This window comes from Anolis carolinensis, chromosome 2 (assembly GCF_035594765.1).
Source record: "Anolis carolinensis isolate JA03-04 chromosome 2, rAnoCar3.1.pri, whole genome shotgun sequence".
Taxonomy (NCBI): Eukaryota; Metazoa; Chordata; class Lepidosauria; order Squamata; family Dactyloidae; genus Anolis; species Anolis carolinensis.
The window spans coordinates 30,970,111-30,993,718 of record NC_085842.1 but is presented as its reverse complement, the minus strand read 5'-3'; the positions used below and the strand labels follow the sequence as shown (position 1 = coordinate 30,993,718).

General features: G+C 40.5%; 2 protein-coding genes across 3 annotated transcripts in view; one reads left to right on the top strand and one right to left on the bottom strand.

Annotated features, from left to right (window-relative positions):
* Positions 1-881: 881 nt before the first annotated feature.
* Positions 882-16,929, bottom strand: gtf2h4 (general transcription factor IIH subunit 4). The gene is made up of 14 exons (XM_003217920.4): positions 16,804-16,929; positions 16,357-16,519; positions 13,807-13,911; positions 12,678-12,809; positions 12,238-12,334; positions 11,795-11,883; positions 10,163-10,274; positions 9,994-10,062; positions 9,237-9,320; positions 7,812-7,944; positions 5,992-6,122; positions 5,738-5,785; positions 4,959-5,037; positions 882-2,116 (listed from the first exon to the last, which is right to left on the bottom strand). Exons 2-14 carry the CDS (start codon positions 16,485-16,487, stop codon positions 1,944-1,946), a joined length of 1,383 nt encoding a protein of 460 aa, XP_003217968.1. The 5' UTR covers positions 16,488-16,519; positions 16,804-16,929; the 3' UTR covers positions 882-1,943.
* The window catches only part of vars2 (valyl-tRNA synthetase 2, mitochondrial), a 32,932-nt gene continuing 26,133 nt past the window's right edge, over positions 16,810-23,608 (top strand). Inside the window, exons 1-6 of one of the 2 annotated variants that reach the window (XM_062969591.1) lie at positions 16,810-16,946; positions 19,534-19,628; positions 20,006-20,286; positions 20,752-20,836; positions 20,989-21,089; positions 22,948-23,069. In XM_062969591.1, coding sequence (XP_062825661.1) covers positions 20,050-20,286; positions 20,752-20,836; positions 20,989-21,089; positions 22,948-23,069 — 545 coding nt within the window. In that variant the 5' untranslated portion in view covers positions 16,810-16,946; positions 19,534-19,628; positions 20,006-20,049. Of the gene's footprint in view, positions 16,947-19,533; positions 19,629-20,005; positions 20,287-20,751; positions 20,837-20,988; positions 21,090-22,947; positions 23,070-23,608 lie in introns of those variants that run through there. The other variant, XM_008105593.2, reaches the window with a different exon arrangement.

The window sequence follows — 23,608 nt, the reverse complement described above, 5'->3', positions numbered from 1 at the left end:
TTAGAGTGGTCCAGCATTTCTGTGTTCTCAAATAATATTCTGTGTCCAAGTTGGTTCCTCAAGTGCTATAGCTGACTTCTCTGGTTGAGTTAGTCTGCAGTGCCTTTCATGTTCCTTGATTCGTGTTTGGGCAATGCTGCGTTTGGTGGTCCCTCTGTAGACATATCCACAGCTGCATGGTATACGGTAGATTCCTGCAGTTGTTAGAGGATCCCCTCTTATCCCTTGCTGGATGTAGCAATTGTTGGATTTTCTTGAATGAAAGGTGCTTTTGAAGAAATCTGGCAAGCCACACATTCCCGTTCCAAATTTAGAAAACAAACTGCTCAGCCACATAAAAAGGGCTTAGTAATTGCTCATTTCCCCAACACTTCATGTTCTTAACCAGAGTCAGTAGTATTCCCCAGCTAGCAATTGTGGTTTTGAGGCAAACCATAGCATTTAACCATAACAACAGGTGGAAAGGTCTACAATATGCACAGCCAGGTTTTGTTACTTGGCAAGAGCTACTTCTGTAGAATTTGTTTGTGCTAGCTTCTCCCTATGCACTTAATAAAAGTATTTGAGGGCGTGAGCTGTAGTTATGAGCCTTCAAGTCAATTCTGATGTATGGCAATCCTATCGTGGAGGGGGGAGGGCATTTTTTTGGGTTAGTGAGAGGAGGAATGTATACATCTTCAAGTTTTCCCATTTCCATTTGGAGGCAGGCAGGAAGGACAAAGATCTCACGAATCCTTTCTTAGCCATTTCAGACACCAGTTCATTTGCCCTTCAAGTTCTGCAATGTCCTTCACTGGCCTCTAGTGAATACCTACCTTTGTCGATTAGCTTATACCATCACAGTCGAACTTTTAAAGAATTTAAGAAATTACAGTACTATGTTGTAAAGTGTGGGTTGTATTATGCTATGTTTATTTATGCTGTTATATTAATATTATTGAGTTTGTTTTTGATTTGTTATTGAAGGTTTTCATGGCCAGGATCACAGGGTTGTAGTACGTTTTCTGGGCTGAATGGCCATGTTCCAGAAGTATTTTCTCCTGATATTTCACCCACATCTATGACAGGCATCCTCACAACCTCCGAAGATACCTGCCATAGATGTGGGCGAAACGTCAGGAGATAATACATCTGGAATATGGCCATACAGCCCGGAAAACATACAACAACCTAGTTTTTGATTTGTTTATTGTTGTTTTTGGTTTTTGGCACTGAATGTTTGCCACTGTGTTTTTTATTGTAAGCAGTCCTGAGTCCCCTTGTTTGTCCCCTGAGTCCCACATCTTGTTTGTGGAAAAGTTATTGTTTGGACTACAACTACCAGAATCTCAGTATCCATTTGGCTATGCTGAGGACTTGCGGAAACAATTGTCCAAAAAAGAAAAAGAAAAAAGATCTAAACAACTCTTCCCCAACACAGTTCCCCTCCCCTTTACTATGAATATTTGGAGAAGAAAAGTCCAGGGTGTCAAAGTCTCTGTTTTAAACAGTATTATTCTTGAATGCCTCTTCTACACAAAAGAGCCAACAGACTCCTATCCACACAAGTGGGCGAGTTTTTGTAACAATCTCAGCATTTCTTTTTGAGCTATTCACTGGTCCCAAGTAAGTACATCTCGAGGAGGAATCAATTTGGGCCATTTACTCACTTCAAGTTTCCTGAAACAGTTTGAGCACATAAGCTCTTGCTTATTTTGTAGTTCCTTTCATAGAAAATTCATGGAAGATGAAAAAGAACATAACTATGTTCTTGCTTGGAGCTGTAAACTACTGGTAGGTTTTCACTTGATTCTTAACTTTCCTTTGACTAGATAGGCAGCTCCTGTTAAGACATCTCCTTTCTCTCCTTGTTCTTGTGACCCATCCAGTGCTACAGGGCAAAACATCTTCACTGTTCCAAGTTTCCAGCATTAAGCATAAGGTCCTGAAGAGAGCCACTGCCCTCAGGAACTGTGTTTCTGTCGCTTCCAGAAGCGTTTGACATCTGAGTGTCCGGCAGGAGTCACCACCATCAGACGCTTGGAAGGGTTCTCAAAAATGAGCACCCCGAGTTCCCTGGCATGGTCCCGCAGCAGCTCAAAGTCCACCTGGGAGAGGAACTGGTTGTAGAGAACACCTGAGGAAAGGAGAGCAAATATACATTTGAGAAGATGGTCAATGGGAGAAGTTCAAGAGGAACTGAATTAGGAAGAAGCAGCAGATAAAACAGAGATGGGCATGAGAAGGGGAAAGGTAAGGCTCAAGACAACATGGAGAGGACTGAGAATGGAGGATGGGGGAACACAAAGCAAAGAACATAATTACAGCAAGAGAAAAGAGAAGCAATAAAGAAGAAAACGGGGATGTCCAGGAAAATTAAGTAAAGGATACACATATATACATACATACATGCACTGGGGAAAGGTAAGCAATATTTTTTTAAAATGTAGGAGAAGATCAGAGAAATTAAAGAAAAAAACTAATGGACAGTAGCACATAGAAGGGACAAACAAAACAAAGGTACAAAATTTAAAAACCACCTAAAGACTTACTTCTTCTGGTAGGTCTACTCAGCCTGTTTAAGTGTTTAATCTCTGTGCTATGTATTTTAATATGTATCTTATAGAAACTGTATATTTAGCATATTTTTACAGTGTTTATGTGTTTAAATTATGTTGTGACTTGCCTTGAGCCACGAGGAGAGGCAAGTAAGAAATTTAATTATTATTATTATTATTATTGACACAACGGCGTTGTATGACACAGCAAACAAGATAGATATGCTGGATTTCGTTTCACAAAATCACAAGTCGAACACTTCCCAAGTGTCTAGGACTGTGTGATGTATTTTCGGATGATGCGTGCAGATCCCAGTAAGGTGGCCTTTTGCAGTTGGCAGATCGTAATTTTGTCAATGTCTATTGTTTCCAAATGCCGGCTGAGATCTTTTGGCACGGCACCCAGTGTGCCCATCACCACTGGGACCACCTGCACTGGTTTCTGCCAGAGTCTTTGAAGTTCAATCTTGAGGTCCTGATAGCGGCTGAGTTTTTCCTGTTGTTTTTCTTCAATGCGACTGTCACCTGGGATGGCAACATCAATGATCCAAACTTTTTTCTTTTCCACAACTGTGATGTCTGGTGTGTTGTGTTCCAGAACTTTGTCAGTCTGGATTCAGAAGTCCCACAGTATCTTTGCGTGTTCATTTTCCACAACCTTTGCAGGTTTGTGATCCCACCAGTTCTTAACTGCAGGGAGGTGATACTTGAGGCATAGGTTCCAATGAATCATTTGGGCCACATAGTTGTGCCTCTGTTTGTAGTCTGTCTGTGCAATTTTCTTACAGCAGCTGAGGATATGATCAATGGTTTCATCGGTTTCCTTGCACAGTCTGCACTTTGGGTCATCAGCTGATTTTTCGATCTTGGCCTTGATTGCATTTGTTCTGATGGCTTGCTCCTGGGCTGCAAGGATCAGGCCTTCTGTCTCCTTGTTCAGGGTCCCATTCGTGAGCCAGAGCCAGGTCTTCTCTTTATCAGCTTTTCCTTCAATTTTGTCAAGGAACTTTCCATGCAGTGTTTTGTTGTGCCAGCTGTCAGCTCTAGTTTGTAGTGCAGTTTTCTTGTACTGGGTTTTTGTCTGCTGTGCTTTGAGGAGTTTCTGATTTTTGACTTCAATCAAAGCAGGTTCTTCACTTTGTTTTACATATTCTGCCAGGGCATGTTCTTCTTCTTTGACTGCTTGTTTTACTTGCAAGAGTCCTCTGCCCCCTGATCTTCTAGGCAGATACAGCCGGTCAACATCACTGCGAGGGTGCAGTGAATGATGAATGGTCAGAAGTTTTCTTGTTTTTCTGTCCAAATTGTCCAGTTCCATCTGTGTCCAGTTTATAATGCCAGCAGTATATCTTATGACAGGTATGGCCCAGGTGTTTATGGCCTTGATGGTGTTGCCTCCATTGAGCTTGCTTTTGAGAATTTTTCTGACCCTTTGTGTGTATTCTTTGCTGACCACAGTTTTCACATGTTCATGCTTGATGTTGTCCAGCTGTAATATGCCCAGATATTTATAGGCCTCTGGCTGGTGACACCTTATTGTTTGGCCATTGGGCATATTGATGCCCTCACTTTCAATGATTTTTCCCTTCTTCAATGCCACTGTCGAACATTATTATTATTATTATTATTATTATTATTATTATTATTATTACTATTATTATTATTACATAAGACAAGAAGAAAGGATGAGTATCCATTCAAGCATTAAGAAGAAAAAGGGTCGATCATAACACCACTTGGTTGGAAAAACAATCGTATATTTCTGATATGTAAAACAAATCCAATAGTTTGCTTCCCTTTGCAAAAAACCTAAATATTTTGGTGCAGTTTGTGCCTGGTATTTGCACATCTTGAAATGTTTCAGGAAATTATTGTGTGCAGAAATACATGTCTTTTTGTGTGGAAAGGAGTTGAGCATAAAAAGCCAGACATCCATCTCTGTTCTTCATTTAAGACTGCTTCCTATGAAAAGCCCAGCAATCTTACACAACAAAAATCTTGCACCAGAACAAAGAAGTCTCGTTCAACACAGCCATGCCTCTATTTTATATATGTGTTGTTCTTTGTGTAGATAACAGCAATCTTGAAAAATGAAAACAAAATAGACACAACTGTCTGGAAACAGTTTGCTTTCTTTTATTTGCAGAAAACTACAATTATCTTACATATAAAAACTTCCACATGTATTTCTGCACAGAATAGTTTCCCCAAATGTTCTGGAATATTCAAATACCAGGCAAAAACTAAAACATTCTCACTAATTTTCATCCAGGAAACAACAACAAATATTATTTCCATCCTCACTTAGTATTGATATATCCATAGCAAAAGTGCTATGAACCTATCGTAAAGAAACCATCCCACAAAGTGCTTATGGCATAATACAAGTATGAATCTACCCTTTCTTTTCCAGAAACTCACCCTCAGAGAAGCGCAATCTGTCCCGTTCCAGCTCCCATAGCCGGATTTGGTCTGTGATTGTGGGGGGCAGCACAGGGGTCTGTCGGGAGAAGAAAAACAGAAAAATCATAGTCACATGGCAAAATGCTTAAGAAAGAATATACTTGTTAGTTTTAAGCACCCCATCAAAGTTTTTGTTTTTTCTTGCTGTGTCCTTTCAAGTTGTTTCTGACATATAGTAATCTGTTAGGGGTGGTAAAATGTGATCAGAGGGGGCTTGCTTGTTGTTTTCCTCTATAGCTGTGACTTGACTGAGAGAGTGTTTCCTTGGAACTGGTTAATCACTGTTTATTCAGAATTCTCTGGTGCATGTTCTAGATCTTCTTTCCTTTGCTAATATTTTAATAATGAATAAACAGTAACAGTAGTATTAATTACAATGTGCAGTGATTCTGCTGATAGTTTATCAATCCCCCTAAATAATCTGTTTTAAATAGTTTTAATTCTAGGTATTGTTTATTTTAATTTTAATATAATTTACTTCTCTCTTTATAGTTGTTTTTAAATTTCTGTATACATTTTAACTTTTTATATGTTGGAAGTCTAATAGGTAAAAACCTGGGATTCATATGTTTAAGTAAAAGCAATATTTAAGCATCCACCCTAAATTTCTCCCAATATTTTTATGGGAAATGACTTGATGAAAGGCTTTTAAAAAGCCACTTGCTATGTTCAACAGGGTAGCAACCTTTTTATATCCTCTGAGCCACAAGACTTGACCACAGCAATAATTTTCTTACCTGTTTCAGCATCACAGGGTGAGCTCTAGTACGCAGGAAGTGAATTATCTGAAAGATAGAGAGAAACCAACAAGAATTTGCCCCTAACATGTTTCAAATTGGACCCTACAGCTTGCACATTTTGTCTGGGAAATGCTTGGAAGCCCAGAAGCAGAACATTAAGACATCAGCAGACAGAACCAGACTATACCTCTCTATACTTCTTTCAAAATGGTTTACTCAACAACACTTTGTAAGTGTCTTCTGGTTCTTACCTGATCTGCTGTGATGCCATTGGCAATCGCCTGTTGTACACTCTCCCGGGTTACTTGAGCCACCACTAAGTTTGGAAAGCGATACAACATCTCAGAGAAGAGGGCAATGAGTGCAATCTGCAGCTCAGAATCTGGGAATGAGAACAGAGAGGAAAAGAAAGAGCAGAGCTTAATTTCCCAAACAGGAGGGCATGGTGGTTGAAGGCTTCTTGAAAAACACAGTCCCTGATCTGGAAGAAATCCCTCTATTCTCAGGTTTGTACACTGCCAATTGTTATATGGTGGGTTTTTTTTTTTTTTGCTGAATTCTAGAAGTAAAAATTTTGAAAACCAGTGGGAGGAACATAACTCAATATCAGAGTACTGTCTTTACAACTCACCCTTCATTTTTTAAATAAGTAAATAAATCCTACATTTTCTTTCACCAGCACTCCTATCCCTTTGATTTTCCTCCTCCTCCTCCTTTGTCAGGTAGTGAGCATTCTTTCACACTTCTGTCTTATAACTTTTCTCTACCTTTTTTCTCCATCTGTAGGGAGGCAGAATGAGTGGCTAACTCCCCCCTCTTATTGTTTTATCTGCCACCCTTTCTGCAATCAAAGAAAGAAACACCACTGAAAATTGGCTTTTCTATATAGGGCTGGCAGCTTCCCAAATAAATCCTCATGGGAGGGGAAAACAGGAACTAAAGAAATGGTTTATGCTGTAGCATTACCAAACAGCCTGGTGCTAAAGACTAAGGGCTCTTCCATACAGCCCTATATCCCAGAATATAAAGGGAGAAAGTCCCACATCAGCTGAATGTGGACTCAGATAACCCAGTTCAAAGCAGATATTGTGGGATTTTCTGCCTTGATATTCTGGGATATAGGGCAGTGTGGAAGGGCTCTTACTTTTTTATGGCCTTCCTTGCATCCAAAGATAAAGGAAGAAATTAGATTGCTGTTACTGCTGTCTTCTTCTTGAATGCCTGAGGCCGCTTCCACACAGATGAATAAAATCCCACAATATCTGCTTTGAACTGGGTTATCCGAGTCCACACTGCCATATATTCCAGTTCAAAGCAGATAATGTGGGATTTTATTCAGCTGTGTGGAAGGGGCATCAGGCATTCAAGAAGACAGCAGTAACAGCAATCTAGTTTCTTCCTTAATCTTTGGATGCAAGAAGGAAGGAGTAAAAAAGTAAGTGCTTGTTCCGCTACATTATAAGCTCTGTGTCAGCTTGCATGCTCAACACCACTACTGCTGCTGTTTTGCTGGCCAAGTCAAAAGGTCTTTCTGAACGTCAACTAATAGCTGTTTTCGACTTTTACATGAATATTTTGTGCAGTGTTTAGAGCAGATTCTGCAGAAGATGCTTCAGCTGTACTTCATAAAACCAACGTTTAGCAAGTCTTGCAAATGCTGATTTGTTATCAATAAATGATTGATTTTTATATATATTTTATTTTATATACCTATACACATTAAAATAGTGGAAAAGAATTCCTAGCCTAGATTACTAGCTATCTCAGTTTCCTACAGAACTGGTCCTCATCTGTGCCTTAGTGAAGTGAAATAGCATAACCTCTCAAAGGGTTGGTGGAGGAAGAGACCTTGAAAAACTTGGGGCTCTCTGAAAACCATGGCTTGCATCTTAGTTTAAGTGACTTCAGATGACAATCCTACAGTTATCATTTCAAGATCTGTAAATCTTAGCCAAGTGGGAGAAACATGCCAGGAAAGAATAACTCAAAATCATAAAACAAGAGGACGACAGTGAGGAAGGGCCTTTTGAATGAAGCAAAACATGTCAACATTACACCTTTCACTTCTGACCTGTGTATGCATAGATCCTGTAGTTTGTCTCCACAATGATAAAGCCCTGGTTACGAGTATCTATCGTAATACCCGAAATGCCAGAGGAAAGGTTGATTGCTAGGCGGGTTGGATAGTAACGCCTGGATTTCCTCTGAAAGGAGAGAAAGATGAGCAACGGGAAAAGATCCCTGAAAGTTTAAAATCCTCAGTTTTTTTTTTTTCTGTGTCAGGAGCAACTTGAGTCGCTTCTGGAGTGAGAGAATTGGCCGTCTGCAAGGAAATTGCCCAGGGGACGCCCAATGTTTTTTTTTTGATGTTTTTACCATCCTTGTGGGAGGCTTCTCTCATGTCCCCACATGGAGCTGGAGCTGATAGAGGGAGCTCAACCGCACTCTCCCCAGGTGGGATTCGAACCTGGCAGCTTTCAGGTCAGCAACCCAACCTTCAAGTCACTTAGTCCACTACGCCATCTGGGGGCTCCAGTTAGGGTTACAATCCTCAGTTGTACACAGTCCAAAAACTATAACTTTAGCTCATTGCCTTCTCTCCCTTGATCACTGCCAATAGCAATTCCCCAATTGGCAGCTTTCTGTTCATTGTAACCCCACACTTTCCCCAATCTCTGATACTAAAGTTAGTGTATGCAAGTATGTTTGTATGTGTGTATGTGGGCTATGATCTACGTTTCCTATTGGCTCCCACTTCCAGAGACCACTGTGACCCCCACCGATGACGGATCAGGACCAACCTTGGCACACAGAACCCCTATGAGCAACTAAACATACTAGAGGGATTTGGGGGGACTAACCCAGCATGGTGGGAGTTGAAGTTCATCCTGCCTCAAGTCTGTACCCCACCAGTCTGTACCCCACCAATTTTTTTTATCATGTCAGAAGCTACTTGAGAACATACTGTGAGTCGTTTCTGGTATGAGATAATTGGCTGTCCACAGAAATGTTCCCCAGGGAATGTCCGGATGTGTTATCATTCTACTGGGAGGCTTCTTTCATGTCCCCACAAGCTAGAGCTGACAGACAGGAGCTCACACATCTCATGGATTTGAACCAGCAACCTTCAGGTCTGCAATCCAACCTTCAGGTCAGCAGCTCAGCTGGCACAAAGGTTTAACCCATTACGCCACCTCGGCTCAACACCCCACCAATGACAGATCTGGACAAAACATAGTACACATACCTAACATGGCCAACTTTAAGTACTGGTGGAGTTTGAGGGGGTTAACCTGGCATGATGTGAGTTGTAGTCCACCCACATCCTTATGCATTTTCTTAATGGGACCATTTATAAAATCCAAAGACAATGACTTTTTCAAATAAATACCAAATTTATTAAAATCACCAAATATCTAACCTGGGCATCCCTGGGTACGTAAGCTAGTATAATTTATAAAATCATCTAGTACTCTACTCTCTTTCAGTGCCTTACCTTTCTCTGAAAGACAAGACCAAACTCCCGGAGGTGTTGGAGAAAGTTTAGCAAAGATTCACTCATTCCTTCCACGGAATAATCCTAAGTGAAAATGGACAATATTACTTGATTATTTCATACTTGGAGACTGGCAGCTAAATCCAGCTTGACTTAATTGCAGTTTATTGCCAATCAGGTTTCAGACTTCTAGCTTCCATTAACCCAAGCCAAGGATGACCAATGGCCAGAATCCTTGAAGGTTACAGTCCAAAAACATCTGGAAACATCAGGCTGGGGAGCGACTGCAATACTGAAAGCTGCTGCCTTGGATCCCATTCAAGAAGAAAGACAGTATAAAATCTTTCAAAAAATAATAAGTATTGAAAAGTACTGGAGCACAATATTAAAATCCAACCCACTTCCATGTATCTGTGATAGCATAATTGATGATGTAGTCGGTTACCAACTGAAGAATGGATGTGTGAATTAGCACATGGCTTTATGCACAGGCATAATCATTTAATAAATTGTTTTCCTGAATCACAATTAAACACAACATTTTACACACGTAGTACTCTCCTTCTTCCCTTACAAAAGCCTTATGAAGTAAGCCAAAGAAAGTGATTGGGCTAAGGGCAGTCAGGGAGTTTGATCGCTCAGTGGGGGTGGATTTCCCACTCTAACGACTACATCACATTTGAGATTATATTTTCCCCTGATCTATAGGCTCTGTTGAATAGACTGGCACTGGATAGGATACGTCTTCCTTTCTTACCTTGCCAAGAGTGGAGAAGCTGAGCTGGAAGAGGAAGGAAAGAATCTCCACCAGGTCCATGCCCCGGGTCTATAGGGAGTGATGCAGAGAAGGAAAGCTAGTTCAGAATAAATGGGAACTGACCAAACAAATGAAGTAATATTGGATAGCAGTTTCTACATCTCCTTACCTCAGCTGACTGGAGGTACTGCAACATAAAGTACCAGAGTTGTGATGAGGTATCTAGCAAGAGGAACTGGAAACCAGAAGAGGTAATGCAAGGTGGTTCGCCAGGCTCACTACTGTAGAGGAAGGCACTCAGTTAAAGGATGCAGAGAGCTGGTTGTTAATTCAGGAGGTTATATCTTTTGTGGTTTGTTGTGTAACAACAACAATAAACATGTTATATATAGACCACCCTATTTCCCCAAAGGGATTCAGAGAAGTTTCCAACATGGACGACAAATATTCAATGCTAAAAAGGGAAAACAATTCAGAACACATTACATCAGGAAAAATCATGTTAAAATATAACAGCAACCTAACGCTAAACTTAATAACAGACAAAATAACTGACAATAGGTCATTTCTGACTTATGCCGACCCTATAATGGGGTTTTCTACTTTTGTGTTATTCACACTCTTGTTCTGTACTTGCATATATGGAAGCACAATAAGTGAGCTCATTGAACAGGGGTGGACAACTGTGGAGGACTAGGAGGCTGCATTAGCCCTCCAAGAGAACTTGGGAGGGCTATGTCTTTCATTTCCAGAAAAGCCTACATCCAAATGCATTTTGGGTGCCTTCCTAAATCCCTAAGAACATTTTAAGGCAATTTTTTAAATGTAAATTTTTATTTTGACCCAGGGAGGTCAAACATGGTGGGAATGCTGTCCATACCGCCATAGATTTTTTTTGGGGGGGGGGGGGGGGGGAAGAAAGGGGAAAACATTGTTTTTATTCTTTAGGGCCCCTGTGGGGCTTACAGACCAAACTTCGTTTATCCCTGTCATATACAGATATGAATACTCCTCCTAGAAACTAGTCTGCCCTGAGAGGAAAAAATAAACAGTATCTACTCCTGGAGGGGGGAAAAACCAATAGACACAAGTGGGAGATAAAGGTGTAATTAGCAAGGACAATGTTACTAAGAATGTATCTTTCGATATGTATATTGAAATGGTGATGGATTTTGATATTATTCTACCTGTGTTTACAATAAAAACATATTAAAATAAAAACAGTAGCTACTCCAGGAACTGCTGCAAGAATACAGAACAAAGGGTAGGGAGGGCTCATCAGTTCATCAGATATTTTGGACCCCATGATCCTGAAGCTCCAGGTAGCATAGTCCAAAGGTGAGGGAAACTACAGGGTTTGTATTTAATCTAAAACATGTGTACAGTCAAAAATTACCAATCTCTAATATAAATAAACAGCTTCTACTTCTGTCAGCCACACTTTCCTTTTCCTTATCACCAAAGGTCTTTGCAATAAAAAGCAAACAAGTAAATTAAACACACTAAAAATACATAATATAGGAAGTACATTTCTGCAAAAACAGTCATTAGGTATGCTATGGTTGTGAAACACATTAAAATAAAAAGCCGGAATAAAAGGAGTATCTCAGTTCACTTGCTCCTCTGGGATTATCCTTCTATGTCAGTGGTCCCCAACCTGTGAGTCCCTGGGTGTTTTGGTCTACAACTCCCAGAAATCCCAGCCAGTTTACCAGCTGTTAGGATTTCTGGGAGTTGAAGGCCAAAACATCTGGGGACCCACAGATTGAGAACCACTGTTCTATGTTCTTTGCCCTCTTACCTCTTCATCAGGCCAGCTTCAGTGAGCAGCTGAGCCAAATCTTGACTCACGGCTGCACTAGGAGAGCCCACCATAAAGTCCAAGATGACCTAAGAAAAAGTGTAAAGAAACAGAAAGCTGTATCCAAACTGAAAGATTTTCGCAGAGGTTGATTCATGGCTAGCTACAAACTGTTGCAAAACAGAGCCAAAGAAGCCCCATAGTGTCCCCTTGACATGAAAGGCTGTATAACCGATACATCCTACACCAAGTACCAGACACATAGAAGAAGAAACATGGGCCTCCAGTACTGAGACTCAGTTGAAAAATGTTAGATCTGGAACTGATAGCAAATCTTGGTTCAATTTATGCTTCAAATGTTGTTAGAAATCAACATAGATTAAAAATCAGTGATACACAGCCTTAATCGCCAAAATATTAAGACAAACACAATAAATGCTCACCTCCCACCTTTCTTCAGCATATTTGTCTAGAGATGGGACATCCCGGGCATGCTTGTCTGGTCCTAACTGGCTAGTGTCATCAGACCAGGCCTTACCACTGGAGAGAGAGGATAAAAAACATGAAATGCAGGCTAGCTGCAACCACATCTGAGCCAATGTCAACTTTAGTTGCCCAACCATCTAAAAATCTCAAGGAAGCATACAATATAATCAACGTAACACGTTGAAATAATGAAAATGATTTTAAAAGGCTACCACACCATTTAACAACTTTAAAAAGACAGATCAAAACTGGTTAAAACATGTGTGAATTTGGATAAAACCAAATGTTTGGATAGCAATTTTACAATATTATGGCTAAGCTAGAGTTTAAGCAAACTCTACTTTGAACCTCTGCCTTGATTCCTGAAATCACAATTGTCCCTTTGGCTCTCACTTACCCTCCCAGCAGGGCAACACGCAAGTTCTCCTTGAAGATAGGGTTCAAGACAATTCCTTGGAGACCCCCTGGAAGCAACTGCTTGTGCCACAGCCGAAGACCCAGCAAGATATCTGAGCTCTCCTCCTGTTCCCTGAGGAAAAAGAACCAGTGACAAACTAAGAAATCACAGTCAGAAGGAAAAGGTGGCTCACAAGACAAATATCTGGACTGGATCACGATACTAGAGACTAATAAATGTATGTTTGTCTTGTCTGGACCACCAAAACTTCCCAGATGCATTGTACATTTTGGAGGCTTGAAAAGCTATTCTTTTTGGAGCATAAGTTTCCAAATCTCACTGGTGATGGGATGCTGTATATATCTGCAGGGATGTCATGTAGAACAGGGCTTCTTAAACTCAGGACTTCTTTTGGCTCCCAAGACATTTTTACTTGATCCCAAGTACACAAGTATGGAAAACAGGGATAAAATCAAACATTTACATATAATAAATCAGCATTTGAAAGGATTGCTAAACAGGCTAATTTTTCTTTCTGTAAGGTACAGCTAAAGCATTTTCTGCAGAATCCACTGTAAAAACGGCATGTTGTTGCTAACAGATTTGTGTAAATGCATTACATTCAGAAACCTTTCACTGTTGCTGAATTTTTGTGACCCCAAGACTGAGCTAAGGGGCCCCTATTTGGGTTTGGGACCTACAGTTTAAGCAGCAGTGATGTAGAAGATGGAGGAAGGTTTTCTGCTGCTCCAGATACTACAAATGGACCAATAGTTTCATATATTAGGAAAAGCATCTTTACTGTAAGACCAGTTCAAAAAAGAGACACAACCCCAATAATTTCTCCACAATTTTGGCCACTTTCCCCTTCTACATGTATCAATGTTTAAAATTTAAAACTTCCAGAATTTCTGTTATATACAGAATTATACTTTTGTTAGACTAGTTTTCAACAATCATCACTACCAAGATTGGTGAACTGCTTGTTGAAATCCCATAAATCCATTGGGTTTACTTCAGTTGAAAGCAGTAATCAGATCTAGGTCTTAACATCAACTGTTATTGGCTGCGGTTTCAATATTTTGTCACACACTGTGAGATGGAAAATTTAGAAACCGGAATAACTTACTTAGTGTATTCCTTTTTTACCCATGATGCCACAGCAGCCTGAGGAAGAGGCTGTTCCAAAAGCAGCATCCGCATAACATAGTTCTTGGCCAAGCCTGGCAGCTCTCTGAAAACATAAAAACAAAAACTTTTCTATTAGTTTATACTTGGGCCTCTTCTACACTGCCATATATTCCAGATTATCAACTCAGATAATCTACATTATCTACTTTGAACTGGATTATCTGAGTCTATACTGCCATATAATCAAGTTAAGAGCACATAATCTGGATTTCTTATGGCAGTATAGATCCAGCCTCAGTTCGCCTACTTTTAAAATGGGATAGATGAAGTTACTCCTGTAATATTTTACTCCTGGCATGGCTGCTGCCGACTAGAGCAGAAAAAACCATATTCAAAACTATGGCCACTTAATTTGAAGTTAGGCATAGAGTTTCCCATTTCTGTTAACTACTGCTAGTCAATGGGGAGAGCCCAGAGTATGCTAATGGAGACCAGAGGCCCTTCCACACAGTCCTACATCCCAGAATATCAAGGCAGAAAATCCCACATTATCTGAGTGTGGACTCAGATAACCCAGTTCAAAGCAAGATATTGTGGGATTTTCTGCTTTGATATTCTGGGATAGAGGGCTGTATGGAAGGGCCCCAAGTGGAGCGGGTGGCCAGATTTAAGTTCCTGAGTGTCACTGTTAAGGAGGATCTGACCAGGGCACCCATACGGCAGTGTTGGTTAAGAGGGCCTAGCAGAGACTGTACTACCTGATACTTCTAAGGAACCAGACACTGAATGAAAAACTGCTGGTGACTTTCTTCCACTGTACTCTAACGTATCAAACTTACTGGTTTGATAACTGCACAGTGACAGATAGGAAGGTGCTCCAAAGGGTCACCACTTCTGCACAGAGAATTTATTTTTTAATTTACTGTATTTATATAACGCTTTTCTCACCCCTGGGGGGACTCAAAGTGGTTTACAACATAATCATGACAAAATTCAATGCCAAACATATATGTAAAAACCAAATAATAACATCTAAACAATAAACATGAGTTAAATTCGTTAAGACCATTAAAACATAAGACATAAGCAACATTTAGACATTATGACATAGAATTAAAACACCAAATATAAACATTAAAACCACATGATCCAAAATTGTAAATTGCATTGGTTGTTCTCTTTTTCTCCTCTTTGGAAGAAATTAATAAGTCCTGCAGCCTTAAGAAAGCTCAGAGCATTCTTGGGATCTATCTCACTAAGCTTTAAAAAAAAATTATTGCCATCTGGCAGACAGTACAGGGAGACAAAGATAAGGACAAATATACTGAGAGATAGCTTTTATCCTAAAGCAGTAAATATATTGCACTCCATGGTTCCGCATTGATGTGGCATTGGGGTTTGTTTGGTGGTGGTTAGAGTGTGGAGAGACAGGGGTGTTGTTTTGTGATGTGTGCTGGAGAAGGCATTTAATTTTGTGGTACAACAGTACAATTTATTTATTATTATTTCCAATATTTATATCCCCCCCTTTTTACCCGAAGGGACTCAGGGCGGCTTACAACACTGGCACAATTAGATGCCTATACATAATCAATCAGCAATACATAAAATCAATTAAAAACAATTAAATACAATATAAAATTACAGTATATAAAATTTAAAAATATATATGCTCAGATCCGTTTATCCGAAAACCTTGTGCCTTATCCATAGGTCAGTCTGTGTCATCTTTATCGTTTATTCATTAAAAGCCTGGGCACATAGCCATGTTTTAGGGCTCTTCTAAAGCCTAAAAGAGTTGGAACTTGTCTGATCTCTCTGGGGAGGGTGTTCCACATTACAATAAAACTATTATATTCTATTCTAAGGAGCCCCCAGTGGCACAGCAGATTAAACCGCTGAGCTGCTAAACTTGCTGACTGAAAGGTCAGCAGTTCAAATCCGGGGAGCAGGGTGAGCTCCTGCTGTTAGCACTAGCTTCTGCCAACCTAGCAGTTGGAAATCATGCAAATGTGAGTAGATCAATAGGTACCGCTCCGATGGGAAGGTAACAGTGCTCCATGCAGTCATGTTCTGGTTCTTAAAGTAACTATTATGATATGTTGTTTTTATCTTGTATTGCATTGTTTTTAAATCTCATTGTTTTAGTGGATCGTGTGTATTGTATGCTATGTTGTTGTTATATTCTCGTTGTAAGCTGCCCCGAGTCCCTGCGGGGAGATGGTGATGGGATATAAATAAAGTTATATTATTATTATTATGCCAGCCACATGACTTTGGAGGTGTCTACGGACAACACTGGCTCTTCGGCTTAGAAATTGAGATGAGCACCAACCCTCAGAGTCGGACACAACTGGACTTAATGTCAGTGGAAAACCTTTATCTTAGAATCATAGAATAGTAGAGTTGGAAGAGACCTCATGGGCCATCCAGTCCAACCCCCTGCCAAAAAGCAGGAAATCGCATTCAAAGCACCTTTATAATAACTTTACAGACCATGAATGTTGTTTGACTTCGCTCATGGGAAACATGGGGAATTCTCACTCACCGGAAGACAGCCAGGCATGTAGCGGGGTGATTGTAGAGACGGTCCAAGACCCCGGGGCTGAGGCCTCGCAGGAATTCGTGCAGGTTCTTGCATTTCAAGTGCACCTTCTGGAGCTTCATCACCGACTCCATATTACAAAGTCCGGTTTGTGGCTAGGACATCTCTGGTGTTACAACAAAAGGTTAAAAATATTTAGAAGCGTTTTAAACAAGATTAGGCCTACTTGGGCCCTCGAGGTGTTTTGGACTTCAACTCCCAGCATGCCTCACGGCCTCGGGCCCTTTCCTTTTCCCCCTCAGCCGCTTAGCGGCTGAGGGGGAAAAGGAAAGGGCCCGAGGCCGTGAGGCATGCTGGGAGTTGAAGTCCAAAACACCTCGAGGGCCCAAGTAGGCCCAGGCCTGCTTTAGTGCCTCTTTGAGCTTTCCCATCCTTTGCCTTCAGCCTCACCATTAGGAAGGATCCTTCTTCTCTTCCTCTCTGCCTAGTTCTTCCGCTCTGGCGTGCCTCACTTCCCATCATACACCTCACTCGGAAGAGACCACAGAGAAGCGGCACAAGCTAGACTGTCTCTTACATGGGGCCTGATGGAGGTCTGTGTTCTTCTATCTATATATCCATTGTAGAATGAATGGAGTTTTAGCGCTACTTGGACTGCCTTGGCTCACAGCTATAGAACCCTAAGAGCTGTAGATTGGTCAGGCATCGGCTCTCTTTGGCAGAGAAGGCCTTGTAAAACTACAACACCCTAGCTATTCCATAGCCTCCAGCCCTGGCAGGAGTGCAAAACTGCGTTAATTGTACAGTGTAGATGCTTCTTTTGGTCGCCCGCCTGCGTTCTCCTGCTTGCAGTCTCTCCCTCTGGGGTCCATTCCACACAGCTGAATAAAATCCTACATTGTCTGCTTTTAACTGGAATATATTTATTTATTTATTTAGTTATTTAATACATTTATATTTCGCCCTTCTCACCCCGAAGGGGACTCAGAGCGGCTTACGAATTAAATTAACATACAATATTATATTATTAGCATAGCACAATACTGGCAATAAATTACCATATTGTACTGTATCAATATATTGTAATATTATAAACAATATTACATGTAATATATAATATATAATTACAGTAGAGTCTCGCTTATCCAACGTTCTGGATTATCCAATGCATTTTTGTAGTCAATGTTTTCAATACATCATGATATTTTGGTGCTAAATTCGTAAATACGGTAATTAGTACATAGCATTACTGTGTATTGAACTACTTTTTCTGTGAAATTTGTTGTATAACATGATGTTTTGGTGCTTAATTTGTAAAATCATAACCTAATTTGATGTTTAATAGGCTTTTCCTTAATGCCTCCTTATTATCCAACATATTTGTTTATCCAACATTCTGCCGGCGCGTTTATGTTGGATAAGTGAGACTCTACTGTAATATTATTATATTGTATTATTAGTATTATATTATATTACAAAATAATATTATTACTATTATATGCATATAGGTAAAGGTAAAGGGTTTTCCCTGACGTTAAATCCAGTCATGTCTGACTGGGGGTTGGTGCTCATCTCCATTTCTAAGCCGAAGAGCCGGCATTGTCTGTAGACACCTCCAAGGTCATGTGGCCGGCATGGAGCGCCGTTACCTTTCCCGCTGGAGCGGTACCTATTGATCTACTCACATTGGCATGTTTTCGAACTTCTAGGTTGGCAGGAGCTGGAGCTAAAAGCGGCCGCTCCCGCCGCTCCCGGGGATTGAACCTGGGACCTTTAGGTCTCCAGGTCAGTGCTTTAACGCACTTCGCCACCGGGGCTCCATATTATATGCGTATACGATATATTATAATATTATATATTATTGTAAATTGTATATATGCGTATATGGCAGTGTGGATTCATAACCCAGTTCAAAGCAGACATTGTGGGATTTTCTGCCTTAATATTCTGAGTTATATAACTGTGTGGAAGGGACCTGGGGGTCAGTGAGGTTTAATCCTCTTTATAAAGGCTTTTCTTAAACTTGCATTGATATTTCTGTTAATGCTTCTGTGCAGTTTATAGTTTTGTGTTGTTTTAAGCATCTTATTGGCTGCCTTTAGACTTATTGGGGAAGGCAAGGTGTAAATGAGTAATAGTAATAAGAATGGTGGAACGTGCATTTATATTTATGTTAATGCTTTGGTGCAGTTTATAGTTTTGTATAGTTTTAAGCATCTTATTGTCTGTTTTGAGACTCCTTGAGAGGAAAGCAAGGTGTAAATGAATAATAGTAAAGATATGAATGGTGGTGGTGATGATTATGATTCTTATTTATACCTCGCTTTATCTCTCCAAAGGGGATTCAGGCCCCTTCCACACAGTTTAATGAAATCCCATATTTTCTGCTTTGAACTGGAATATATGGCAGTGTGGACTCGGATAACCCAGTTCAAAGCAAAACTAAGAGCCCATGCACACAGACATATAATTCAGAATATCAAGGCAGAAAATCCCATAATAATTGTTTTGAACCGGTGTTATCTGAGTCCACACAGCCATATATTCCAGTTCAAAGTAAATAATTTGGGATTTTATTTAGCTGCATGTAAGGGGCCTAAGGGCCCTTCCACAGAGCCATATAACCCCAGAATATCAAGGCAGAAAATCCCACAATATCTGCTTTGAACTGAGGCCCTTCCACACAGCCCTATACCCAAGAATATCAAGGCAAAAAATCCCACAGTATCTGCTTTGAACTGGGTTATCTGAGTAATGTGGGATTTTCTGCCTTGATATTCTGAGTTATATGGCTCTGTGTAAGAGCCCTCAAAGCAGTGAACGATAATACTACTGAAAAGCCCAGTTTATGGCTAAACAAATCTCCTAAATCAACACTATGTAACATGATTTTTGTTCCTGGGTTATTAATATAATTTCCTATTTGGTTCTATCATGAAAACGTGGAAAAATTTATTAAACTGCAAAATTTTTGTTTCTGTGGGACATCTTGCAGCACATTTTGCTATAGTTTTTCAATGAATATCTCACAGAGGCATCATCTACGCTGCCATATAAAATCCAGATTGTCTGTTTTGTTAATTTGGATTATATTTCAATGTTGACTCATATATTCAATTTCAAAGCTAACTATAGTTTTCCAACGAATATTTATTTATTTACATCATTTCTATTTCTAAGGTGACTTACAATATCTCATCGAGTCTCAACCAATTCAACATAGTTTGTGGCAGCCACAAAAACGAAGTTTCTGGAGTATAACAACTACTTTCAAAGTAAGTACCACACAATTAAATAGGAAACAACACTTACAAACCAGGAACAGAATATTTTTCAAATTTTGTTACATAGTGTAATAGTAGTATTAATATGAATGATAATTTTTACTTAAAGTGTTGTCAGACTACATTATTTCTGCAATGTACAGGCACCTTTATTCTCAGTAATACCAGTTTGAATTCCTGCTCAACCATAGAAATGCATTGGGGGTCATTGAGCAAGACATACTGTCTCAGCCTCTAAACAGGGGCCTAGGTGCATTTAATATAAAATCCATCCCCTATTTTCCCCATCTTCAAGCTTCTGCATGGTTTGTGAGTTTGACCTGTTGGATTTCCTCTATTTGAATATGTAATTTCTGGTTTTTTATTAGTGAAGGGAAGATTTTGTGACAATTGAAAGCTTCCACTTCCAAGCATGCCATCACTATCACTTAATTCTGCTCGAAATCTGTGTTTCTGCCGTCTGCTTCTCCGGCTTCGCAAGAGACATTGGGATGCTCCTGCCAACTGGAGGAATTATTCCCAAGCCAACAAGCATGAGACTCATGGGCAAGTGGGGAAAATGGCCCATTTGAAAAATAGGGCAGAGAAACAGAAGCGGCAGCGGGAGAAGCTGGCCGCCATTGAAGCTGGACTGACTGCTGGGATAAAGGTGAGTAAAGCAGGTTGTGATGCCCAACTATCATTGTGGAAAAATCTGATTTAGAATTGTCAGAGAATGAATATGCATGTAATCATCTGATTCGTATCCTGCCTGTTTCTCAGGGTGCATCTACACTGTAAAATTAATGCACTTTGACACCACTTGAACTGCTAAAACTTAGTGCTGTGGAATCATTGAAGTTGTTGTTTGGTAAAACACTAGCACTCTTAGAGAAGGCTAAGGACTTTGTGACTCTTTAAATCTCATGATTACTTAACATTGAGCCCTGGTAGTTAAAGGAGTACGAAACTACATTAATTCTGCAGTGTAGATATACCCTCAGAGCTGTGATGCACAGTGGCTTGTCAACATGATTTGTATAGTTATTTGTCATGAGATCAGCTTTGAACAATGCATAGGTCTCTCAAACACAGGGCAAGGGTTTTCTTTCATGTTTGTTTTTACTCTTCATAGGATGAGCGTCCAAACCAAGGAAAGGGCAGAGGTGCAAAAGACATGGCTCTGTACGACATCCCAACTGTAGCAGGTGAAAAGAAAGGTAAGGAGAGATTTGACTTAAGGTCATCATAAGTCGGGAAGTTCTTGAAGACATACAATAAAAAACCCAGATCTGTATAAGTTTAAGTGTGTGTGGAATGTGCAAATGCTTGTTGTAATGATGGAGTCTTTGTATTGCATTTCCCTCCACAGACACTTTGGGGCCTCTGCCCATCTCCTATAGCCCACGCTATGTTGAAGCTGCTTGGTATGCTTGGTGGGTGAAAGAAGGATTTTTCAAACCAGAATACCAGGTAGAAATTTGTTTCTATGATTTAATTGCATTAGAAAAGCATTCTCATGAATGGATGAGAGAGAAGTGTTCTCCTTTGAACTAACAGAAGGATGAATGCTGGAGGAGATGAAGTTTGAGTTGAAAAAAATGAATCAGGACAATATTTGGCTCCCTCACTACAGATTTTGGAATGAGTGGCTTTCTTACCGTTGACTATTATGGCAAGGATTGATGAGAGTTAAAGTCCAACAATCTTTGCTGTAATAGATTTGTAGGACATTGGAAAGGAGGGCTCGGGAGTTGACAGGCTTTGCTGGAGGCATTTAAACAGAGGATGGATGAGGATGTTGTGGTTTAGACATGGGCAAACTTCGGCATTTTGGACTTCAACTCCCATAATTCCTAGCAGCCACCTGCTGTAGTTTTATTAAGTAGTGTGTCTGCTACACCACAATGTGTTGTCGAATGCTTTCATGGCCGGGATCACAGGGTTGTTGTATGTCTTTCGGGCTGTGTGGAACATGGCCACACAGCCCGAAAGACATACAACAACCCTGCTATTTTATTTATTTATTTATTTCAATTATTTATACCCCACCCTTCTCACCCGAGGGGACTCAGGGCGGCTTACAAGTGGCAATTGATGCCGTTACACTGATATACAATAAACTAAAATGATTAAAACAGTTAAAACAATAATAAAATAGTCATAAAATAGTCATAAAGTACAATATACAAAGTTTAAAACAACGCAAAGTGCTTATGCCATTCATCCACCAGACGTTATACAAGAGCCGTAATTCAGACCGAGTCGAAGCCAACACATGCTTATTCTTCAAATGCCTGCGTACATAGCCAGGTCGTCAGTTTTTTTCTGAACCCCAAAAGGGATGGGGCCTGCCGAATGTCACTGGGGAGGGAGTTCCACAGCTGGGGAGCCACCACCGAGAAGGCCCTGTCTCTCGTCCCCACCCGCCGTGCCTGTGAGGCGGGTGGGACCGAGAGCAGGGCCTCTCCAGAAGATCTTAAGGTTCTTGTGGGCTCATAGGGGAAGATACGTTCGGACAGGTAAATTGGACCAGAACCGTTTAGGGCTTTGTAGGCCAAGACCAGCACTTTGAATTGGGCTTGGTAGCATATTGGCAACCAGTGGAGCTGGCTTAACAAGGGAGTAGTATGCTCCCTGTAAGCCGCCCCAGTTAACAATCTGGCTGCCGCCTGTTGTACTAATTGTAGCTTCCGGGCCGTCTTCAAAGGCAGCCCCACGTAGAGCGCGTTGCAGTAATCCAGCTACACCACAGTTTGAAATGTGATGGGAGAAAGAGTAGGGAGAGGTTTCTGGATTTGGCTTCTGGACTTAAACAATCCCTGTAAGAAGCAGGTGTCAGGACAGGGATACCTCCAAATGCATCCAGCTGCTGCAGCTCAAGAAATGTTGCAAAGCTCCAGCTGTCTGGGCAACTGACACCATGTTTCCTTCTACTTGGCTAATTGTGGGATGAGTGCCACCCCCCCCCCCCCAATAATTTTTAAAAATCTCTGGTCCAAGGAATTTTAAATAAGGGATACTAAATCTGTAATTTGGAGCAAACAGTAGAGGGGTGCTGTTGGCTTTATGCTTTGCTTGTTGATTTCCCAGCAAAACATCTGGTTGGTTACAGAATTTTAGAAGGTGGGCTCCTTTTATATTCTCATGACAGATAGGCCCCTTCTACACTGCTGTATAATCCAGATTATCAAAGCAGATAATCTGGATTTTATATGGCAGTGTAGAAGGGGCCTTAGTAATCGCATCCCTGGGCCCCCGATAGTTTATTGTCTAGCGAGAATTATTCTGACTTCAGACAATGCTGATCTCATTCTCTTTCTTTTGGCAGCATCATTTGCTGAATCAGAAGCCGGAAACATTTTCTCTCTCTATTCCTCCACCTAACGTCACAGGGTCTCTGCACCTGGGTCATGCTTTGACTGTGGCTATTGAAGATGCTTTGGTACGGTGGTAAGTGAAGTTCTAGAGAGCATGGGAAATGGTTATGGGATCACTGGGTTGTTGTGAGTTTTCTGGGCTATATGACCATGTTCCAGAAGCATTATGGGATCTTTGCCTTCTAAGGATGATAGGTCTCACATAGTTTAATTTTTGTCACTGATGTATTTTTCCTTAGATTGACAGCCATCAAACCCTCATAGTGGGGAGATTACAGCACATGTATATCCTGATAATAGAAAGCTAATTGGGGAATTTGATGACTCTGCATGTTGCTCACTGCAGTTTTTCTCATTCCTTTCGACTATGCTATCTAAGGCTGATGGGAATGGCTTTCCAGAAACATCTGGAGGGCAAGACATTCCTTGTCTGTGTTGCAAAATGTGTGGGATCTTTAGCATTGAAGATCTCACAATCCAGTTCATAAAACAGAGGGGAAATTATTGAAATCTTATGTAAAAAATGAATCTGAAGCCTCAAGTTATTTGGACTCCTGAGTTCTGCGTGCATTGAACAAAAGAATATGTTTCCATGTCTCTGCTGAGGAGTTC